The following is an 18650-nucleotide window of genomic DNA, read 5'->3' on the forward strand; positions in this document are numbered from 1 at the left end:
AACCACTTTATAATAACGTTGTTCCCCCCCCCACCGAGAATCACCCACTACCGAGAATTGGTGAGAATTTAAGGGGGCCAAGCCGCTAGTCTAAATTCTTCTAAGCGTGCCCAAATCTGCTCGGAAAACACTCCACCAATTCTTAGTGGGTGATTCTCGGATGGGGTGCAACGTAAAGACTTGAATGAGGAGTAGCTATATTGCATGGCGCTAGTATAGATTGGTGCTAGTCAGTTTCAACCACCTGGGCACTCTCCAGGGCTGAAACTCCGACTCCGTCTCCGGCACCTCCACCCCATCGCTACACCCCTTTGGTGACACGACCACGATGAATAGGCCTTCGCGGCGGAGAGTATGCAACCGGTGCGGCGAACTAAAGGTTAGATGCACACTTCTGGAGGGCAGCGATACCTGCGAGCGCTGTGCAAGGCTGGGCCATCAATGTGTCTTTGTTAAACCCGCTCGGGCTCAGGCTCCTTCTAGAAGGTACGAGAAAGATCAAAGCAACCTTGCGAATTAGTACATAGGCTGACAGCATGTTTATAGGAAAGACCGCCTTGACCAGCTCCAAGACCAGGTTAACAGCTTGGCGGCCGAACTGGCTCTACGGGTGTGTTGTCATTTTGTCCTCCTTTATGATGGAGGCTATTCTAACATCAATGTTTCCAGAGACGGGAGGAGAAAGCTGCTGAATCGCCCGTGTCTGCTACTTCTATAGCCGAACAACGCTACCAATCTCGAGGACAGCACTTACTGGACTCGACTCCTAATCAGTCCCCCCGCCCTACTCCGATAGCCGAGCCGCAGACTGCCATAGCGCAGACTCACGATGTCTTTTCTCGCGGATTTCTTACCATCAGCGCGGGAGATCGACTAATAGCAAAGTTTCAGAAAGTGAAGATGCCACTATTTCCTTTTGTAATTATCCCGCCAGATACGACGGTCTTTTCCCTTCGTCTAGAATACCCCTTCTTACTCCTAGCCATCTTGACAGCTTCAACAGAAGACGACTTGCCGTTGCAGAGGAAACTAGAGACCGAATTCAGAACCACCATATGCAACCGCCTGGTCATGACTGATGAGAGAAGTATGGACCTGCTTCTGGGGCTCCTCGTTCACATTGCTTGGCACCATTACCACTTTGAAACTGTACGACGTCAACTTTACATGATTACCCAAATGGCCATTTCGATTGTTGTGGATTTAGGGCTTGACAGAGACCACAATTTTGGGCTACGGGACATTGCCGCGGAAGTGCAAGGACACCTACAAGAAGACACAGATGCAGAGGCACGACATCATACTTCTGCTGAAAAACGAGCTCTTCTTGGTTGCTATTACTTGTACTCTGTGTAAGTAGCCCTCCATGGAGTCTAAACAGTGAGCGACGCTAACACCAGCTCAGGTCTTCTCTATTTCGGAAGCAACTCTACATGAGACATACCGACTGGATTGGCCGATGCTGCGAGGATCTTGCAACTCGGCCAGAGTACCCCTCAGATGTATACCTCAAGACATTCATTGATATCCAGCTCTTATCAAGGGGCACTGAAGACATCATTACCTGTCAAGATATCCTGCACCAAGTTAACGCATCTTTTGAGTGGCACCGACAGCTCAGCGACGTTAAAGAACTCGGCAGAGAGATCCTCGCGCGACACTCTCAAGATGATCCCAATATTCCACGTGAGTTCTTTAACTCTATTTCTTCGTTGATATCCTACTATAATACGCCTTGGCTCTAACTCTAGGTAGAGTCACTATTGCGCGACCTCCAAGCCATACCAATTTACATCAACAAAAGCTTTCTCCATCACAACATCCCAATTATGTCTCTCCACCATCCCGAGTCAAGCCTCCCACGGGACTCGATCATTAAAGACCTCTTCTCTGGCTCCAAAAACTGCATCAGCACGATGTGCGAATTACCCAACGACGTCGTAATGCACCTCCCACAAACATCACACACCATGCTATGGTACAGCCTTCTAGTGGCCACAAAAACAGCCTTGTCCTCTTCCAACAGCGGCGCCGGCAGCCGCGAAGTCAAGCCCGTATACGACCTCGCCGTCGCAGCGAGCAACCTCCATAAGCGCCTCTCCATCGGCGATGACGTATGGGCTATCTCGCAACGCGCAATCGGCTTCGTCCTTTCGTGGCTGGAGCGATACGAAGCACAGGGCCTGCGACGGCAGCCTCCTAAAGAGGGCAGTACGCATCCAAAACCGGATGGAGGCATACCAAGGGTGGCCAATCCCGCGAACAATGGGCACAGCCTCCCTATGCCGGCATGGGGTGCTCTCGATGCGCCGACTAACCAATCAGAAACTTTGTTCAATGGCCCCGGTTGGGACGAGGTTATGCAGAATATGATGATAGAGGACTTCTTTCCGTGGGATATTAGCGCGCAGCTGCCGTGGCCGCAGAATAATGGGGGCCCTGGAGTTTGGTGAAGCAGAGCGTAGGATAGTAGCTAATGGACTGATTTGATTCCCACGTAGTAGTCTGTGCTACCCCCTTAGTTTATGGACGTTGAACGTGCACATTCTTACAGAACCTTAGTCTTGATTCACAATTAGACCTAGCTTAAACCACTACAACGGCGGCGTATCCGCAAACAAAGCCACGGTCATAGCCGGCGGATACCGCTCTCCAAACACCTCCGCCGCCTCACTCGCATCCCGAATCCGCTTCGCCTCCTCCTCCGAGAGTTCGATCTTCAAACTTTCCACATTCTCCACCACTCTATCCACATTCGTCGTGCCGGGAATCGGAAAAATATCTTCCCCCTGTCTCAACAGCCACGCCAGCGTCACCTGGCTCCCCGTCACCCCCTTCGCCCTCGCCACCGCCAGAATCTGGTCCACAAGCTTAAAGTTCTTGGCGAAATTCTCCTCCGAGAACCGCGGCAGGAACGCGCGGAAGTCGCCCTCCGCGAAGTCCGCCCGGCTCTTGATCGCGCCCGACAGGATCCCGCGCCCGATCGGCGAGTACGCGACAATGGCTACGCCCAGCTCGCGCGCCGTCGCCAGCAGCCCGATCTGCGGGTTCTCGATGTCCAGCGCGAAGGGCGAGTACTCGAGCTGCACGGCTGTGATCGGGTGAACCTTGTGGGCCCGGCGCAGAGACTCGGCGCTGCATTCGGAGAGCCCGATGTGGCGGATCTTGCCCTCGGCCTTCAGCTCTGCGAGCGCTTGCACGGTCTTCTCGATGGGGGTCTTGCGGTCGAGACGGTGCACGTAGTACAGATCGATATGGTCGACGCCGAGCCGCTTCAGGCTGCGCGCGCAGGCTTGCTTGGCGTAGCCCGGCTCGCTGCAGTTTTCTGTATGCCCGGAGTCTTTGATGGGCGCGGCGAATTTGGTTGCGAGGAAGATGTTGGCGCGGCGGTCGGGGTGGGCCGCGAAGTAGGCGCCGAGCATGTCTTCGTTGTCGTTGTAGACGTCGGCTGGGTGGGGGGGTTTAGTTACGGGGAGGTTTGTGAGGGGATGGGGGGAGGGTACCGGAGTCCCAGAAGCGGTAGCCGAGCTCGTAGGCTTTGTCGAGGACGGCGAAGCGCTCGGCGTCTGGCTTTGGGGCGCCGTAGTAGGCGCTCAGGCCCATCAGGCCGAAGCCCAGGCGCGGGACGAGGGGGCCGTTTTTGCCTAGGGGGGCGGTTGGGAGGGACATTTTGATGGTGTAGGGCAGGCTCGGTTGAGGTAATGGAGGTTGAGAAGTGGATAGGTGGAGGAACAAAGAGGATCGACGAGGTAGATATACAAACACGTTTTCAACTACGGCAATTATAAATCACTATCCTAGACCCGGCAAATATGAATGAACCACCCGGGTTCCATCTCCGCATTACTTGCACCATTCATAGCTAATCTAGGTGATGGAAATTTCGTACGAGGGGTAATTGAAGTGGGGAAAATCCATGACGTGAGTGCGGGGATAAGATGGAGTTAAGTGGCTATCAGGGTGACAATGGGTATACGAAATACTGTGTTGTCCCCATTCGTTGATGTTCTGCGGAGCGTCTCGTGAGATTTTGTTAAGTGTCGCAAGGTGTTGAGGGGATGAGATAGATTCAGGGGTGGGTAATGTCAGATTGCTGGATCACGTGTGTCATCCTGCAATGCCAAGCCTAGGGCTCAACCTCATCTCATCGTCTTTTGCATCCCATCCATCTCGACATTACAAAGCTACCGGCCATAGTAAACTCAAGTTGATTGTGTATCTTGCTGCTACCACTAACACGACTTATTGACTGTACGAAGCTCCAGAATATAGTTTCATCGAACCAGGACGCTCTCCGGGACTCCCTTTTTCAATACTGCAATACAAGCAAGATGCCAAAGGACAAGACTCCTATCCCTCTCGGTAGCGGCAAATACCACATCCTGCTCTGCGCCTCTGGCTCTGTCGCCACGATAAAAATCCCCGTCATCATAGCTGCACTCGCACGCTACAGCAACATCTCAATACGCATCATCCTCACCAAATCCGCTACCGCGTTCCTAGCCGGACAAAGCACGGAGCAACCGGACTTGGATACGATATTCACGTCGCCAAATGTCGATGGCATATACGAGGATGAGGACGAATGGAAACAGCCATGGGTACGGGGAAACAAGATCCTGCATATCGAGCTCCGGAGGTGGGCGGATATCATGGTGGTGGCGCCGTTGAGCGCGAATTCGCTCGCGAAGATTGCTGGCGGGCTCTGTGATAATCTCTTGCTGTCGACTATTCGGGCTTGGGATACAACAGGGGAGCTGGATGTGGTGCGTCACGGCTTGGAGAAGAAGGTGATTGTTGTGGCGCCGGCGATGAATACGGCTATGTGGAAGCATCCTATCACGGCGCAACACGTGAAGCTTCTAGAGAACGATTGGGGGGTGGAGAACGGTGGTTGGATTCAAGTCCTGCGTCCTGCTGAGAAAGAGCTGGCTTGTGGAGATACGGGTATCGGCGCGATGGTGAACTTTCAAGAGATTGTGGAAGTCATCGTCGCTAGGCTCGGACTGAAGGAAATTGTCAGGACACCGGATTCCGCAGTATGAGCATCAAATGGAAGATTTTTCAGGAACAACCAACACCCGAATATCCCAACACAGATACCCCTTCAAAGCGACCAATATACTCCCTGGGGAATGAATCAGGGCTCAAATCAATAGAAAGCTAATCAAACTTACACGCGACGATGCGGCAATGAACTATCAGCAAAGCTGCGGCGAAACACCTTCTGTAAGGTTTGGGCGCGATGCCAAAAACGGAAGCAAAGCAATGGTCTCGTTGCTATGGCATCCGTAAACTATTCACCAAATTCGAAAACCATTCACTACACACTCCCCAACTGTGTTCCTATAAACTGCGCGGGCTTTGCCCGTCCACGGCATCTTCCAAAATCTCGAACCGAACTTGAACGTCTCCCACTGCCACCACATTACCTGATAATACAATCTCACCACGTCTGCCCCCAACATATTTGACTCTTGTTTCTATCTATAGTAGAATGGCCGATCAAGGCTTTGCGAATCGGATGCGGCAACTTGTTGGGTTAGGCGGACCCACGAAGGGCAGGGTAAGGGATCTCAATTCCCAACTTCCTAATAATGCTAACTTAGGTTCAAAGCCCCCAAAGATCCTCAAAATCGCCGGACCCGCGTCCAATCTACGCCAGCGCGTTACCAAGCCCAACGTTCGAGCTCAAGGACCGTCTAAGGACCTCCTCAAGCAAGCGCTCCTCAACCATACCCAAAACGGAACAATCGCTGCTCTCGCGACTCTCAACCGGAACCCGCCTCAGCAAGATGTCGCGTCCGCTTCGAAATACCTCGATGATGCCAATTCCTCTGACGAGGAAGATGTCGAGAAATTGCAACTTGTCGAGCAAAGCGCCCGCCGAATTTCCACCCCTAGGACCTTCACCCGAACCTCCCTCGACTACCACCCGCACCTCCACCTCGGCAGCTTCGAAATCGGCAAAGCCCTCGGCCGCGGCAAATTCGGCCGCGTCTACCTCGCGCGCCATCGCGACTCCTCCTTCATCTGTGCGCTCAAGGTCCTCACCAAAGCGCAGATCGCGCGCGAAGGCGACGAGAACCTCGTCCGCCGCGAGATCGAGATCCACTCCAACCTCTCGCACCCGGGCATCCTGAAGTTCTACACCTGGTTCTACGACGCCACGCGCGTGTTCCTAGTCCTCGAGTACGCGGCGGGCGGCGAGTTGTACGGGAAGCTGCAGAAGCAGGGCAAGTTCAGCGAGCACGTCGCTGCGGTGTATGTGGCGCAGGTTGCGGATGCGCTGGCGTATATGCACAAGAAGAACGTGATGCATCGCGATATCAAGCCGGAGAATATCTTGCTGGGGTTTCATGGGGAAATCAAGCTGGCGGATTTTGGGTATAGCGTGCATTCGGCTTCGAATCTGAGGAGTTCGCTGTGCGGGACTATTGATTATATCCCGCCGGAGATTGCGAGGCAGCTGAGGAAGGTTAGAAGGGGGGAGGAGGAGTTCTATAATCGAAATGTGGATCTGTGGGCGTTAGGCGTGTTGGCGTATGAGTTGATGACGGGCAAGCCGCCGTTTGAGATGCCGTCGGCGGAGCTGACGCAGAAGAAGATTCTGACGGGGAGGGTGCAGAGGACTGGGGTTGAGATGTCGAAGGAGGCGAAGTCGTTTATTAGGGCAGTAAGTTTCTCCTCATTAGCGTCTAGCGATTAGTTTTGATGGAGATGTACTGACGCTCTTCTAGCTTCTCGTCTTGAATCCAGACAAGCGGCTGCCGCTCGATGAGGTCCTGGAGCATCCATGGATCGTGTTGCACTGCGGTCGGGTTAGGAGCTCTAGAGGCATTTTCGGGTATTGAGAAGGCGTGTCGACTTCCAAGGCTGGCTTGATGCCATGCAAGCTATTACTATTACCGATAGAGTCTATCATGTCATTGGGCGTTTGTGTAGTGAGTATGAAAATGCTCCTTAGCAGACAAAGAAGGAGCGTTAGCTCACTCCTCCCAAGAGGCGTTGTTTATAAGGTCCGTCTTGTATAAACATGCTAACGACGCCTGTACGACTTCAATATCAAAGCTAATCTACATTTTTGAGTTTTGAATTATGGACAGTGCCATATGCGCATAAGAAGCAAATGTCTCTTTATCTGCAACCCGTGACTACGAAGACATAACAAGGAAGATATGCATGAACACCTGCTCATGAAACCGGAAAATACAGTCTAATGAAAACCCGACTCGATACCCCTTATGCATATATGTCCATCCAAGCAGTGCAAAACTGATACATGGACCACGTGATTTCGCACGTGACGGTCGGCGTTCTTTCTTTCGGGCCTGGGTATAAAAGAGTCTCCACCTCTTGCTCGGATTCTTCTTTCAAGAAGCTAGACACGGCGTAAGCGTTGCTCAGACCGGAGGAGTTCCTCGTCGATGTGGGGAGCAGGGCATCGGTGGAGCAAGACTTAGCTGAACATGGCTCTGATGTGGTGGACAAAATCGCGAGCAGAAGTCCCGAATGGCGCTGCGAGACCCTGGGTAATCACCGCCGAAGAAGCTGTAGACGGCCATCATGGTCCTTTGTTGATGATGTTCATTGTACTCTTACGAGGCTCGTGTCTGGATTTGCAAGAGCTCATGTCCAGGTTCTCTCGCAATTATGGACAGCGTCATCATCTGATCCAGTTGACGATAACTATCAACTCTGGGGGGGCATCTCCACGCCCAAATCCCACATATTCAGCAATTGCTCTACCTTCTGCTCTGTTTTTCGAAGCCCAAGCCCCAGACATGGGGCTTTCTCGATACTCGATCAACGACCCCTCTCATATCCCTGGCTTGCAGTCAAGTTTGCTCCACACACCATGGCATTGGCTGCGTAGGCATTTTGCATGCCAGTGGGAACCAAGCGTTGATCTTTGACCAAAGGAGACGCACCGTCGACGGCTCTTATAGACGGCAGAAGCGTGATTTAGCAGCCACGTGATGCGCAGGTGAGCGCGCCAACTATGGGTAATCATACTTCTCGTTTTTTTGCCTACGAAAGTTGTGGGACATCGATACATGACCGAACCAATGAAAACATATAAGAGTCCAGGGAATGCGTATCTCTAGCTGCGCGATGGCGGCGGGCCATGCAGGTTTGCGCTGCCTCCGTCACAGACGTCGAGGTCAAGGGGCCGGAAGCGACAAGTGGATGTCGCTGAGCTATGGCCCGAACCATAAGAGTTTGAGGCTGCAAGAGAGGTATGGGAGCCGGATGATGTTAGAAGGAGCGGAGCTGATCAATTCGCCGATTGCGGCGCATTTAACAGGTCCGACGGGCGGGCAGATTGTGACGGAAAGGAACGGGGCTTTTGGCGCGCTGGAGTGGTTGAATGTTGGTATGTAGGATTCCACCTCAAGTCTCATGCTGATTTATCGAGAAGAGGTCGTGTAGATGACGTAGGAAATACTCGTGGATCTCATACTACTCTTTTTTCTCGCTTGCTTGAAAACATATCCGGGGTGAATCGATTTCTCGTGACTGACGTGATCAATCACCCGAGCTCAACGCCTAGAAATGCAGCGTAGCATCCAGATGCTTGTTCCCCTTCATCGTAAGCTTGCACGGGGTGATAGACTAGCACAGTATGAAGCTTTGCAACGACGGAGGGAGATCACGGGTGTGAAATTCTCCGTCCATGCTTCCGTGCACGTAGGCCATTCCTAAAACTTTCCAGCGAGTTTCCCCCGAGAACTCTTGAGCAGGAGTGGACGACTCATCTCCGGTACCGTCGTTGACCTTACCCCCTGTATCTGGTCGCAAAACGCAAGGAACTGAAACCCCGGGGAACTTTACGATGTGATCGCCACTCTTGCAGCGGCGATGGACCAATCCCAAGGCACCTGATTGCATTCGACAGACACAATAGCCGTGCTCAGCCAGATAGACGGCCATCGTGATATAGTGTAGAGTAACGGCACTCAAGTTGCGCAGTCCCCGGCTTTGGTCATCTAGATGCATAGCTCTCTTGATGCCCATCGTGATATATTGTAGGGCAATGACACTCAAGTTGCGTAGTCCCCAGCTTTGGTCACCTAGCCCCCGTACTGCTCGTTGTCCACAGGACGGGGTCCACTCCATAAGCGCCTCGTAGCTCTCAGCAGCATCAGGACCAAAAGGAGTCGGCTGCGAGACCATATTGGAATCCGCTACAACAGTTTGCGCGAGACAGTTTTTGCTGGTATCAGAATGATCATCTGATACAGTACGTCTATTTCTCGATAACAGGCCTCTTGGAACATCGTTGACGAGGTGCTTCGTATCCAGTAACCATAACTGTAGCGATCTGATGAGGTCTTCATTTCCTTCATCGTTCGGAGTATTTTCCGCGTCAGGCCACGGGGGTGTCATGAATGAGATTGTGTCTAGAAGATACCCTCTAAGCGTGATCTCCTTTGTATCGGTGATATCGCAGTCGGTCACCATGGGCACTATGCCAGGTGACGTGTATCTGAAATGGGGCGTAGAGACATGAGACCAGTGAGGAACCCAGGAAGATAGGTCTTCGGGGTTCTCCTCCGGGCATCCTAGTAGGATCGTCTCGGTGTATCCCGAATATACCAGGCATCGGGCAATGGACGTGAAGATAACTGACACACTACTGGAATAATCAGGCATGATATTCAAAGTCTTCCTGTCGGAGGAGAGACCTAAAAGCGAGTATACAAAGTCGCGGGGGTCTGACGACTGGAGTGAGCTCGTCCCCTCGGAGGGTCCAAACGTTTGGAGAAGTCGGAAAAGCGTTGGTTGAGAAGACTCGGACCATCTTGGGGGAGGGAGAAAAGTAACACGTTTGTACAACCGTAAAAGCCGGGATAAGGGGGTAGCGACGATATTAAGCATTATGGCGTTGTACGACGCATGTTGCAACAGGTTTGAATGAAAGGTGTTCGAAGTGATGGCAAGCAAAGACAAGTCTAGACCACGTGCTACTTGGTTTCCGCATACGAAAATCGACTTCTTGGCCGCTGCTAGCTCTTGGACAATCCATATACGTCTCCAGTAGGGCCGTTGATATAGTTGCTTTATTGCCTCAGGATTAGGGTAATTTTCCTTGCAGAATCTTTCAATTACAGAGTATAAGAGGTCATCAGCATTAGATCCTTTCGGAAGCTGAAGTGCCTCGAGCATCTTATACATGGCATCCAGATCGCGGAGGGCTCGATCGCTGTGATTGAACGACTGTCCGAGCCATGCAATGACGGCATGGGCTCTTGCGTATGTCTCAATCATCTGCTGGACCTGCCAGCCTTTTTCGTCATTGTCTGCCTGGTTGATACATATCGCATCGGCCCAGATCACATGATAATTTGTGTTTTTCTGAATGGATCCTAGAGCCTCGGCGAGATTCTTCGTGATCTTGGTGTGCTTTCCGTCGATCTCAATGTTTATAACTGGGGTAGGATCTCCCCAGACATAAGACAGCGCGTAATAGTCTGGCCGTGGTGAAAATCCTGCGTCCTTCTCTAGAATAGTAGTGTCGTTGTCGAATGAATCGAGATTGGGGACTGGGGAGCCTTCTGAAGAGTAGAAACGCAAAGACGTATGAATCATACGGCATTTCAAAGTGGTTGATCGGAAAATTGCTCTACTAGGATTGGGTGGGTCTTCTAGTATCAAGAGCCTGATTTCTTTCCTGGAGCGATCCAATGGCTGGTACTGGAAGGCTGCCATGGCCTTTTTCGATTTGGACGCACCAAGTTTGTAGTGGGGCAGTGCTTTGTAGCCTAGAAAGGCTGATGGAGACGGTGAAACAAACGCTTGTGTGAATGGAAACAGGAGTTCGGCGCCCCTCTCGGAGACAGTTCTTTATTTGAGAGTCTTGAAGATAGTTGATCCGTCAGTCAAGAAATGTGAATAATGAAATCAAACAGTGGGAAGGGAAAAAGAGTAAAGAAGCTGTGCGATATGACAAGGTGTTCAGTCTCGATAGCCACGGTGTAGCATGCGCCTCAGCCGTGCGAAGGCCAACATCCCCAAAGCATGAAAACCTTATGGCTAGATCAAAAACAGAATATATCTGCACTCAGATTGCGAAATGAAGTTCTGAAGACAATGGCATACATTGTTGTAAGGTATGGGTGAAGGTATTTTAGGACGAAAGACCATCGACTAGTCTTCCATGCCTCAGCATTCAACCACGTGACCTTTCATGAACTACTCGATTCCAAAGTGCAGCAATCTCATGAACTTTTTGATCCCCAGAGCATATCCCAATAATCTCTAGTTGGATCCACATTCAGTGCAAATATAATCCTCCATAAAACCCATCCATGCCCGGGGAGTTTTCACTACCCCTGCACATCTGGGCATCTCAGAACCTCAACCCAACTCTATCTCGTCACCAAAACCTCATCCTTCCCAATATCAACACCACGACCGCGAGTGCACCCGCTCTAGCCGCACCGAATCCCTCTCCGCGAGGCGATCTCAACTCTCCACCATTAGCATTGGGCCCACCGCTCCTCTCGCGCGCCGGCCTCAATCAACCCATCACCCACCACCTCAACACCACACGCAACACCACCCACACGATGGGTTTCACAACCGGCCTCGTACGCCCCCCATCCCCACCCGCCTCCCTCCCCCCCCTCTAACCTCCCCCCAGCTCGCCGGCACAACCCTCACCTCCCTAACCCTCTACCTCACCCTCTCGCTACATACGCGCAACCGCCTCGTCCAAGCCTCCCTCCTGCGTCAACAAACCGCCGTCCTCTCGAATATCCTAGACCCCCAACCGCCCGTCCCGGAACCGACGACTCGGATAGCGCGCGCGGGGCTGCTGGAGACGGCGAAGGATCGGTGGAACGGGGAGTTGGAGCGGGAGGTGCGGTTGGTTTATAACACGGATTGGCGGCGCGTGAGGGAGGGGGTGGAGGATCGGCTTGCTGGTGTGATAGGGAGGTTGCGGGCGAAGGGGGAGGAGGTTAAGGAGGAGGTTAAGAGGGAGGTGTGAGGGGGAGATACCCAGCATCCGGCATCCAGCAGCCAGCACCCGGGGACAGTCGGCGGTGTTTTAATGGACGGGCTCAATGGCTGCAGCGGGAGGGGGGATGAGGGACGATCAGGTGGTGTACAATTATGTATTGTATGAGTTCGGAATCAGAAGACAGCTTTTTGGGTTTAATTGCTACAGTGCGTCGTTGTTGATACGTGTATGCTGCTCTGCTGCTATCTGTGGTGCGCTAACATGTGCATAGAAATCTGGAGCGATGGAAAGCACAGTTATGTGGGCACTTCTATTAGCCACCTCACGAGCTTACTGATTGTTCCAATCAACAAAGTGCAGATTTTCGAAAATGTATTCAAGGAGCTTCAAGCAGCGGTAGACGAGTGTCCACGGAGCTCTGATAAGTCATTGTAACGGAGAAATGACTCGTTGGATACGTTGATATGCGAAGTTGAGTAGTGAGAGTCTGATATGCATAACATTCGACTATCTGTTCTTACAGAATGGTATATGCAATAGCTTCCACGCTATGTCTACAAAATGTGCAATAGAGAAAAAGAGGCGTACTGTACAGTGAGATACACGAAGGGGGTATGTGATATATACTCGACTATTCCAAGAGCATTTCCGCAGGCTGGGTTCTTATCAACCTGTATTCCTAAAAGGCCCCTGTTACGTCTTGACCCAACCAGATACAGCATCATGTATCTCGCCATAATGTCCATCATATTCGGGTCGACGGACATCGTCCACCAGGGCATCCTTCCTATCCCCACTCGACTCTCCACGCCCGGTAGGATGAAACATCGGCGACGCAGAGCTCCAGTCATCTTCCACCACCCCCTCATCCCCATCCTTCTCCACCTCCCCCCTCAGCGCCCTAATCAACTCCGCTCGATTCCTAATCTTTCCCAACGCCGTCATCGTATACCCAGCCTCCAGCTCCGGTGCCTTCGCCCGCAGCTCCACCGGCATCCGCTTCATCTTCCCATACACCTCCGCGACCTTCTCCACATTCTGCGCCGCCGCGTACCCATTCAACAGCGTCCCCCACGTGATCTCATTTGACTCTATGTTGCGCTTGCGCATGAGCTCGACGACCTTCTCCGCGGCGGCCATCTGGCCGGCTTTCACGAAGCCGTGGCTGAAAATGTTCCAGGTGATTGCGTTCGGGGCGGCTTGTCTGAGAGGGCGGTTCTCGGTGGCATGTCTGGCGGAGCCGGGGAGTTCGGAGGCCATGTCGCGGATGATCATAGGCGCGAATTTGATGAGAGTCGGGCGGTCGCAGAAGGCGAGGAGGAAGGCGTTGTGGGTCTGGGTTGTTTCGGCGAGGGGGCCGATGATGGGGTGGCCGGCGCAGACGAGGGCTCGGAATCGAATGTACAGGTCGTAGATGCTGCCGTCGTTGAGCTGCTGCGAGGAATGAAGGTAGGAGGTGATCATGATGAAGAGAGCAGGTAGAGAGGGCGGCATACAGCCCGGCTGAGAGGGGACGCCGCGTGGGAATATGTTCAGGTCGATGAGCGGTTGGAGGTCGAAGAAGTGGCTGTATTTGCTCCGGAGAATGCGGATAGTGTCTTGAGCGCCGTCTCCTTCATAGCAGACGTACATGTAGTGTAGGTATTCGGTTGCGAGCCACTTGTCTTTCCACTCGTATGCACGTTCCGCACAGAAATCCGCAAAGTCTTGATGCTTGGATGGATTCTCGTCATGTTTGAGTCCCCAAAGAAGGATGCCAAGGGTATAGCCATCGGGCTTCACACCAGCTTCACCTGACTCTAGGAGGTCGTAGATGCGCCAGGCGGTCTGGTAGTCTCGGGCTTCAACGGCGTTGTGAATGATGATATTGTAGAGTTGGGTGTCAAGAGACACACCGAGTTCTAAGAGTCGGGCTACTATGCCGGCAGTCGCGTGGTAGGATTTTCCATCCCCGGCACTGCAGCGCAGGACCGCGGAAGCAAGCTGTATGAATCCGTGCTCCGAAGAAGAGTGACCAAGTTCTATGGCTTTTCCGAGAGTCTCTAATCCAACTTGGTGCTCGCCCATGCCTACGAACCTTGCTGTAAACGCTAGAACTGTTCTAGGGTCAAGCTTGACACCGTGGCAGGCTAGATCTTTATAAAGGCTCTGTAGCTCCTCGTCTGGACACGTCTTCATAACAAGTAGGACAAGTCGTTGAGAAATGGTCTCTATGAACGGAGGACGGTTTTGTCGTAGATAAGCCAAGAAAGTCGAAAGAACATTTTCATTGTATTCCTCGATCTTTTTCTGATAACTGCCGGCGTTCGTTTGCCGACTTTTGTTTGCTCGATTTTGTAGGTAGGACGCAATATACTCCAGACTATCGACTGCAATAAAGGACGGAGGATAAGGATGGGTGTAGGAGATCTTGAGAAAGTCAAAAGCCCTATAGACGTCATGTTGTAGTAGCCATAGTAGAATGGCAGGCCACATTTCAAACTGTCGTCGGTGACGAAACCTCTGCCATATCCGTCGTTGAACAGAGGGAGATCTACGCCCTTTGTAGAATAAATGAGCCCAACGGGCACATTGTGGGTCAAGTTCAAGAGTACGGCGGATCCGATCAAAATCTATTTGATAAGAGTTGAGAACTGCGAATCCTTTCGTCCAGGACTCTATAGGGAAAGCTCCGTCTGTAAAAGACACTTTGGTTACGGATCCTGGAGGAAGAGAGCGAAGAAATCGGCGGCGACTTTTCAGCCGAACCACGGCATCGTTGGTTATGTTTTTGAGATCTGGCGAGAGGAACTTGGTTTGGAAATGAGATCGCGGAACATTTGCGTATGCAGCCGCCTTTCGTCGACGGCGGGGTGGACGAGTAGTGGAGTCCTCCGAGCGTTTCATCCAGTTGCCGAAGATCTTTTGAATGTACCTGCCGGTGTAATATTGCTCTTGGTCTTTATTTGACTCTTCCAAACGCCTTTTCGTTGCGGTTTTAGACGGTGTATAGCTTTTCCTACTCGCCGATGGAGCTGCGTGCTTACGGGTCCGAAGCTGGCTCCTGAAGAAAGCGGAGATCTCGGAATAGAGCGGCGCAATATGGGATGAGCTTCGGGCCCTCTTTTGCGAACTGGATAGCCTTCGTGGCCCTCGTAGTCTCCCCCGACCGACATTGGTGTTGAGTTCTCGATCGACTTGTGCTTTTTGCTCTCCGTTCACCATTGCCTTTCCATCTTGACCCGTCACCTCCACTTCCATCCCAGCATTTGCGTCCTCTTGTCCCCTTTTCGTCGATCCAACACCGCCCGTTTTCCATCTCTTCCCACATCCATATCTCCAGGGCGCGTTCGGCACGAACAGTCTAGGGGCAAGGAACTGGAGAACGGGCAAATCTGTGCTGGCAAAACACCTGGCATTTGCGAGGAGACAGCGGGGCATGAGATGCGGGGCGTCGCGACGGTCATCGGTCCATGAATGGCGAGGAGTAGAGATAGGAGCAAGCTTGGGATGGATAGGACGCAGTGGTGTTGCGGTTCGGCCAAAAAGTTTTGGGTTGTGGCTGGAGCTTCCGATGTGGCTGAAGGCATTTCGACTTCACCTCGACCTTTGCGACGAGAACATAGGTAGCATCCACGCGCTGTCTTTACTATAACACGTGGAGATTACCTTTCTCCAGCTCTAGACACTGTACCTGAGTAAGAGACATCTCGAATTATCCTCCGACACCATCAAGTCGACCCTCCCGCGAACAGCGAGCCGTTTTCACCATTTGCGATCCACCTCGAAATCCTTTCTACACGAACTGTTTTTGCAACAACGCGACAGCGCCCGAGGTGCTACAACTCCGTATACCCCACCGCACCAGCAACCGTCTTCGCCTGCCTTCCGACACTACGGCTCTGACCTCAAACGCGTCCCCCCAGCTTTTCTCAAGCTTGCGACACCACACCACCGCAACCATGTCGGCCCAAACCAGGCTCAACAAGCTCAACGCCGCCACCGACGCCCGCAAAGCCCGCCTCGCCGCCCTCAAATCCCTCAAGCGGAAAGCCCCCTCCGACTCGACCTCCGCCGCCCACCCCGAGCCCTCCTCCCCCCCCACCGCCCTCACAAATCTCCAACCCCCCTCCGCCACAACCCCCCCAGAAGACCAACCCTCCACAGCCCCCTACCTCTCCGGCCGCAACTACGACCCCGCCACGCGCGCCCCCAAGCTCGGCTTCGACACGCTCCCCGCGCACCTCGAAACCGCCGCTACCCTCGAAAAACGCGCGCACGACCTGCACATCGCGGTGCGCAGCGAGCAGGCGAAGGAGCGCGCGGACGAGCCGCTGGATCTGTTTAAGCTGCAGCCGAAGCGGCCGAACTGGGACCTGAAGCGGGATTTGAGGGAGAAGTATCAAGGCTTGGAGGCGGAGACGGAGAGGGCGATTGCGCGGTTGGTGAGGGAGAGGGTGGAGGGGGGGAAGAAGGCGGTGGGGGAGGGCGAGAGGGAGGAGGTGGGGATGGAGGGGGTGGCGTTGGTGGAGGCGATGCATCGGCGGGAGAGGGAGGGGGAGGGGAGGGGGGGGGAGGAGGATTTAATTTGAGGGGGAGAGTGGGAGAGGGGGTTTCCAGGGTTTGAGGTTTGAGGTTTGGAGTTTTGGCTGTATTGGGGTAGGTCTGGTGGGAAAGCTTTGGGTTTTCATAGGGCGTTGATGTATCACCACGGCGTGCTGGTGCTGGCGTTAAGTCGCGCGTTGCGTAAAAAGCGAAGGACGACAAATTGTCAACATCATAAACATCACATGCCCATGCAAAGAGTGTGCTGCGCATATAGAGATGAGACTGTGGTTGATTCAAGTATTGGGTATCCGTACTAAGCTACGCCCCTATTCCAATTATCATGCCCAAATGAAATACCGCACCAATGAGAATACCCATAACCAGGCCTCCGATGATGACAGTTGGTTTTATTATTCAGCGTCCCATGGCCTGCGTCAGAGCAAGACGTTTGCTGTAAGGACTCAGACTCCTCTCCTTGCGGACTGGCGGAGGCGCAGCATGTCCGTTGCCCATAGCATGCTGGGGCAGCGCTCGTCGGCCGTCAGCAGGCAGACCACGACGATCCTCGCGCACACCATTGCGATTGCCAGCATACGGGGCATCCCTAGGGCGAAACGGGCTGCGGGATCGAGAGCGGATTCGACGCGGGCCGGGACTATTGAAGTCTCCCAATCCATCAGGGCTGCGCGGTCCTCCTTTCGGCGCCATTGTGCGGCGGGGCGGCGACGAGCGTCTCCTGGTACGCCGGCTCCTGGACTGACTGCGGCTCCTAGACAACGACATGCGTCTTCCAACGGGTGAGAGTCTTCGCCTCCCGAAGCTGCGACTGCGCGACTTCATCCTCGTGTCCGGAGAGGCGCGTTGCGGCCTGCCACGTCTGACTGGGCTCCGGCTCTTCGACGTGTCCATGCGGTTGGACCACGACCTGCTTCGACGCCTGCCTCGCTGCGCCGGGCTGAACGAGCTCATCCTCCGCCTCGTGTTGCGATCCCCTCTGCCCCTGACGCCGTCCTCGTCCGATGAGCTATACGCTTCCGACAGGGACTCAGACTTCCGCCGCCTCTTTCGGGCCTCGGTCGGCTTGCGCGGGGATCCCATGGACGTGTCTCGGTCGACGCGCCTGTCTTTCCGGGGCGGTGGTGAGGGAGAGCGGTTCGTAGAGATTGTCGACACAGACGAGGAGTACGAGGAAACAGAGCGCGAGCGCTTGCGCGGTGAGTGAGAGGCGCCGTCGTCGTCTCGGTCGTGCTTGCGGCCTCGCTCAGCGGCGGCGATCTTGGCGAGTTGTTCGTCGGCTACGCCTTTCCTGTGACAAAGAGATTAGAAACTGGAGAGAGGTGTAGGAGTGGATGGTGTGGTGGTGGGCCTACTTTCGGAGAAGGTCGTTGGGCACATCGCTCATTAGCTTTGGGGCTAGCTTTGGGTTGTGCAGCTGTTGGGTTCGGGAGGGCCGGGAGGTATACGGGCGTTCTTGGGCGGTTGCTTTGCATTCGTAGCTGTAGTGCCGTGCAGAGAGGTCAGTACAGAAGGCGGGCTGGGAGTGAGGGCACGCGTATCTTTTTTCAGGCACTTCTGACACAGCGTGGTAGCTGTCGCCTTGGAGCGACCACCGTTGGGACCGCGAAACATGGTCCGGCGTGGCGGTGCGCTTTGCTAGGTGTTGAAAGGGATCCAAGGCGGTTCGAGGAGAAGTAGGAGGCGGCCTCAGCGAGAGCGGCAGGTGAACTCTCGGCGAGGTGAGGTGCAGTTGGAGATGCCTGGCGGTGATGCGGCGAGCTGAGGCCCAAGGCCGCGTACGAAAAATGCTGCCAAGGCCGCGATCTTTACGAAGTCATGTGCTCCGTGAGCGGAAACGTGAAACAGGTCGAGATTTATTTCATTGGCTCATACAGCGTGAAATCATGCTTTTGATTGTGCATTCGCTGGAAATGTGAAATTCTGATCGCAGCCAGGCCAACATGAAGCGGCAGCCCAATGCTGCCCGTCTGAGGCGGCAGAGATTCTTGGACTGCCACTTTTGCTCAAGCACCCCTGACAGTCTTGATGCCCATTGGCTGGGTGCGTGGTTCAAGGAGCAGGTGGAAATGGTCTGCTACCGTCCGACGTGCTTTCGTTGATGAGCAATTGAACGAAACAGCTTTGTTGACGTATCCAC

The 18650-nt window shown here is 53.6% G+C and overlaps 10 protein-coding genes across 10 annotated transcripts; 6 read left to right on the plus strand and 4 right to left on the minus strand.

Annotated features, from left to right (window-relative positions):
* Positions 1–191: 191 nt before the first annotated feature.
* On the plus strand, positions 192–2520 carry BDZ99DRAFT_499075 (uncharacterized protein). Its single transcript, XM_033723619.1, has 5 exons — positions 192–486; positions 547–610; positions 670–1352; positions 1406–1686; positions 1756–2520. The coding sequence occupies exons 1-5, from the start codon at positions 329–331 to the stop codon at positions 2451–2453; spliced, it is 1884 nt and encodes a 627-aa protein (XP_033576759.1). The 5' UTR covers positions 192–328; the 3' UTR covers positions 2454–2520.
* On the minus strand, positions 2477–4040 carry BDZ99DRAFT_499076 (putative aldo-keto reductase). The gene is made up of 2 exons (XM_033723620.1): positions 3504–4040; positions 2477–3448 (listed from the first exon to the last, which is right to left on the minus strand). Exons 1-2 carry the CDS (start codon positions 3667–3669, stop codon positions 2595–2597), a joined length of 1020 nt encoding a protein of 339 aa, XP_033576760.1. The 5' UTR covers positions 3670–4040; the 3' UTR covers positions 2477–2594.
* Positions 4041–4167: 127 nt separating this feature from the next.
* Positions 4168–5271, plus strand: BDZ99DRAFT_36754 (halotolerance protein). Its single transcript, XM_033714765.1, has one exon. The coding sequence runs from the start codon at positions 4332–4334 to the stop codon at positions 5043–5045; it is 714 nt and encodes a 237-aa protein (XP_033576761.1). The 5' UTR covers positions 4168–4331; the 3' UTR covers positions 5046–5271.
* On the plus strand, positions 5272–7162 carry BDZ99DRAFT_36755 (kinase-like protein). Its single transcript, XM_033714766.1, has 3 exons — positions 5272–5566; positions 5618–6676; positions 6741–7162. The coding sequence occupies exons 1-3, from the start codon at positions 5498–5500 to the stop codon at positions 6852–6854; spliced, it is 1242 nt and encodes a 413-aa protein (XP_033576762.1). The 5' UTR covers positions 5272–5497; the 3' UTR covers positions 6855–7162.
* Positions 7163–8005: 843 nt separating this feature from the next.
* On the plus strand, positions 8006–8501 carry BDZ99DRAFT_36757 (uncharacterized protein). Its single transcript, XM_033714767.1, has one exon. The coding sequence runs from the start codon at positions 8095–8097 to the stop codon at positions 8383–8385; it is 291 nt and encodes a 96-aa protein (XP_033576763.1). The 5' UTR covers positions 8006–8094; the 3' UTR covers positions 8386–8501.
* Positions 8502–10176: 1675 nt separating this feature from the next.
* BDZ99DRAFT_532506 (uncharacterized protein) lies at positions 10177–10713 on the minus strand (the record flags this gene model as incomplete). Its single annotated transcript, XM_033726481.1, has 2 exons — positions 10177–10493; positions 10575–10713. Coding segments are annotated over 2 exons (456 nt in total), but the record flags the coding sequence as incomplete, so codon positions are not given.
* An 860-nt stretch (positions 10714–11573) lies between these two features.
* Positions 11574–11995, plus strand: BDZ99DRAFT_388729 (uncharacterized protein; the record flags this gene model as incomplete). The annotated part of the gene is made up of 2 exons (XM_033715593.1): positions 11574–11594; positions 11648–11995. The coding sequence occupies 2 exons, from the start codon at positions 11574–11576 to the stop codon at positions 11993–11995; spliced, it is 369 nt and encodes a 122-aa protein (XP_033576765.1).
* A 452-nt stretch (positions 11996–12447) lies between these two features.
* BDZ99DRAFT_463552 (uncharacterized protein) lies at positions 12448–14067 on the minus strand. Its single transcript, XM_033720105.1, has one exon. It carries the CDS (start codon positions 14033–14035, stop codon positions 12662–12664), a length of 1374 nt encoding a protein of 457 aa, XP_033576766.1. The 5' UTR covers positions 14036–14067; the 3' UTR covers positions 12448–12661.
* Positions 14068–15591: 1524 nt separating this feature from the next.
* BDZ99DRAFT_417988 (uncharacterized protein) lies at positions 15592–16509 on the plus strand (the record flags this gene model as incomplete). The annotated part of the gene is made up of 1 exon (XM_033716840.1): positions 15592–16509. A coding segment is annotated over exon 1 (600 nt), but the record flags the coding sequence as incomplete, so codon positions are not given.
* Positions 16510–16776: 267 nt separating this feature from the next.
* Positions 16777–18249, minus strand: BDZ99DRAFT_509225 (uncharacterized protein). Its single transcript, XM_033724388.1, has 3 exons — positions 18052–18249; positions 17866–18001; positions 16777–17801 (listed from the first exon to the last, which is right to left on the minus strand). Exons 1-3 carry the CDS (start codon positions 18122–18124, stop codon positions 16910–16912), a joined length of 1101 nt encoding a protein of 366 aa, XP_033576768.1. The 5' UTR covers positions 18125–18249; the 3' UTR covers positions 16777–16909.
* Positions 18250–18650: the final 401 nt, after the last annotated feature.

Source organism: Mytilinidion resinicola, assembly GCF_010093595.1.
Source record: "Mytilinidion resinicola strain CBS 304.34 unplaced genomic scaffold BDZ99scaffold_10, whole genome shotgun sequence".
In the NCBI taxonomy this organism is placed as follows: Eukaryota; Fungi; Ascomycota; class Dothideomycetes; order Mytilinidiales; family Mytilinidiaceae; genus Mytilinidion; species Mytilinidion resinicola.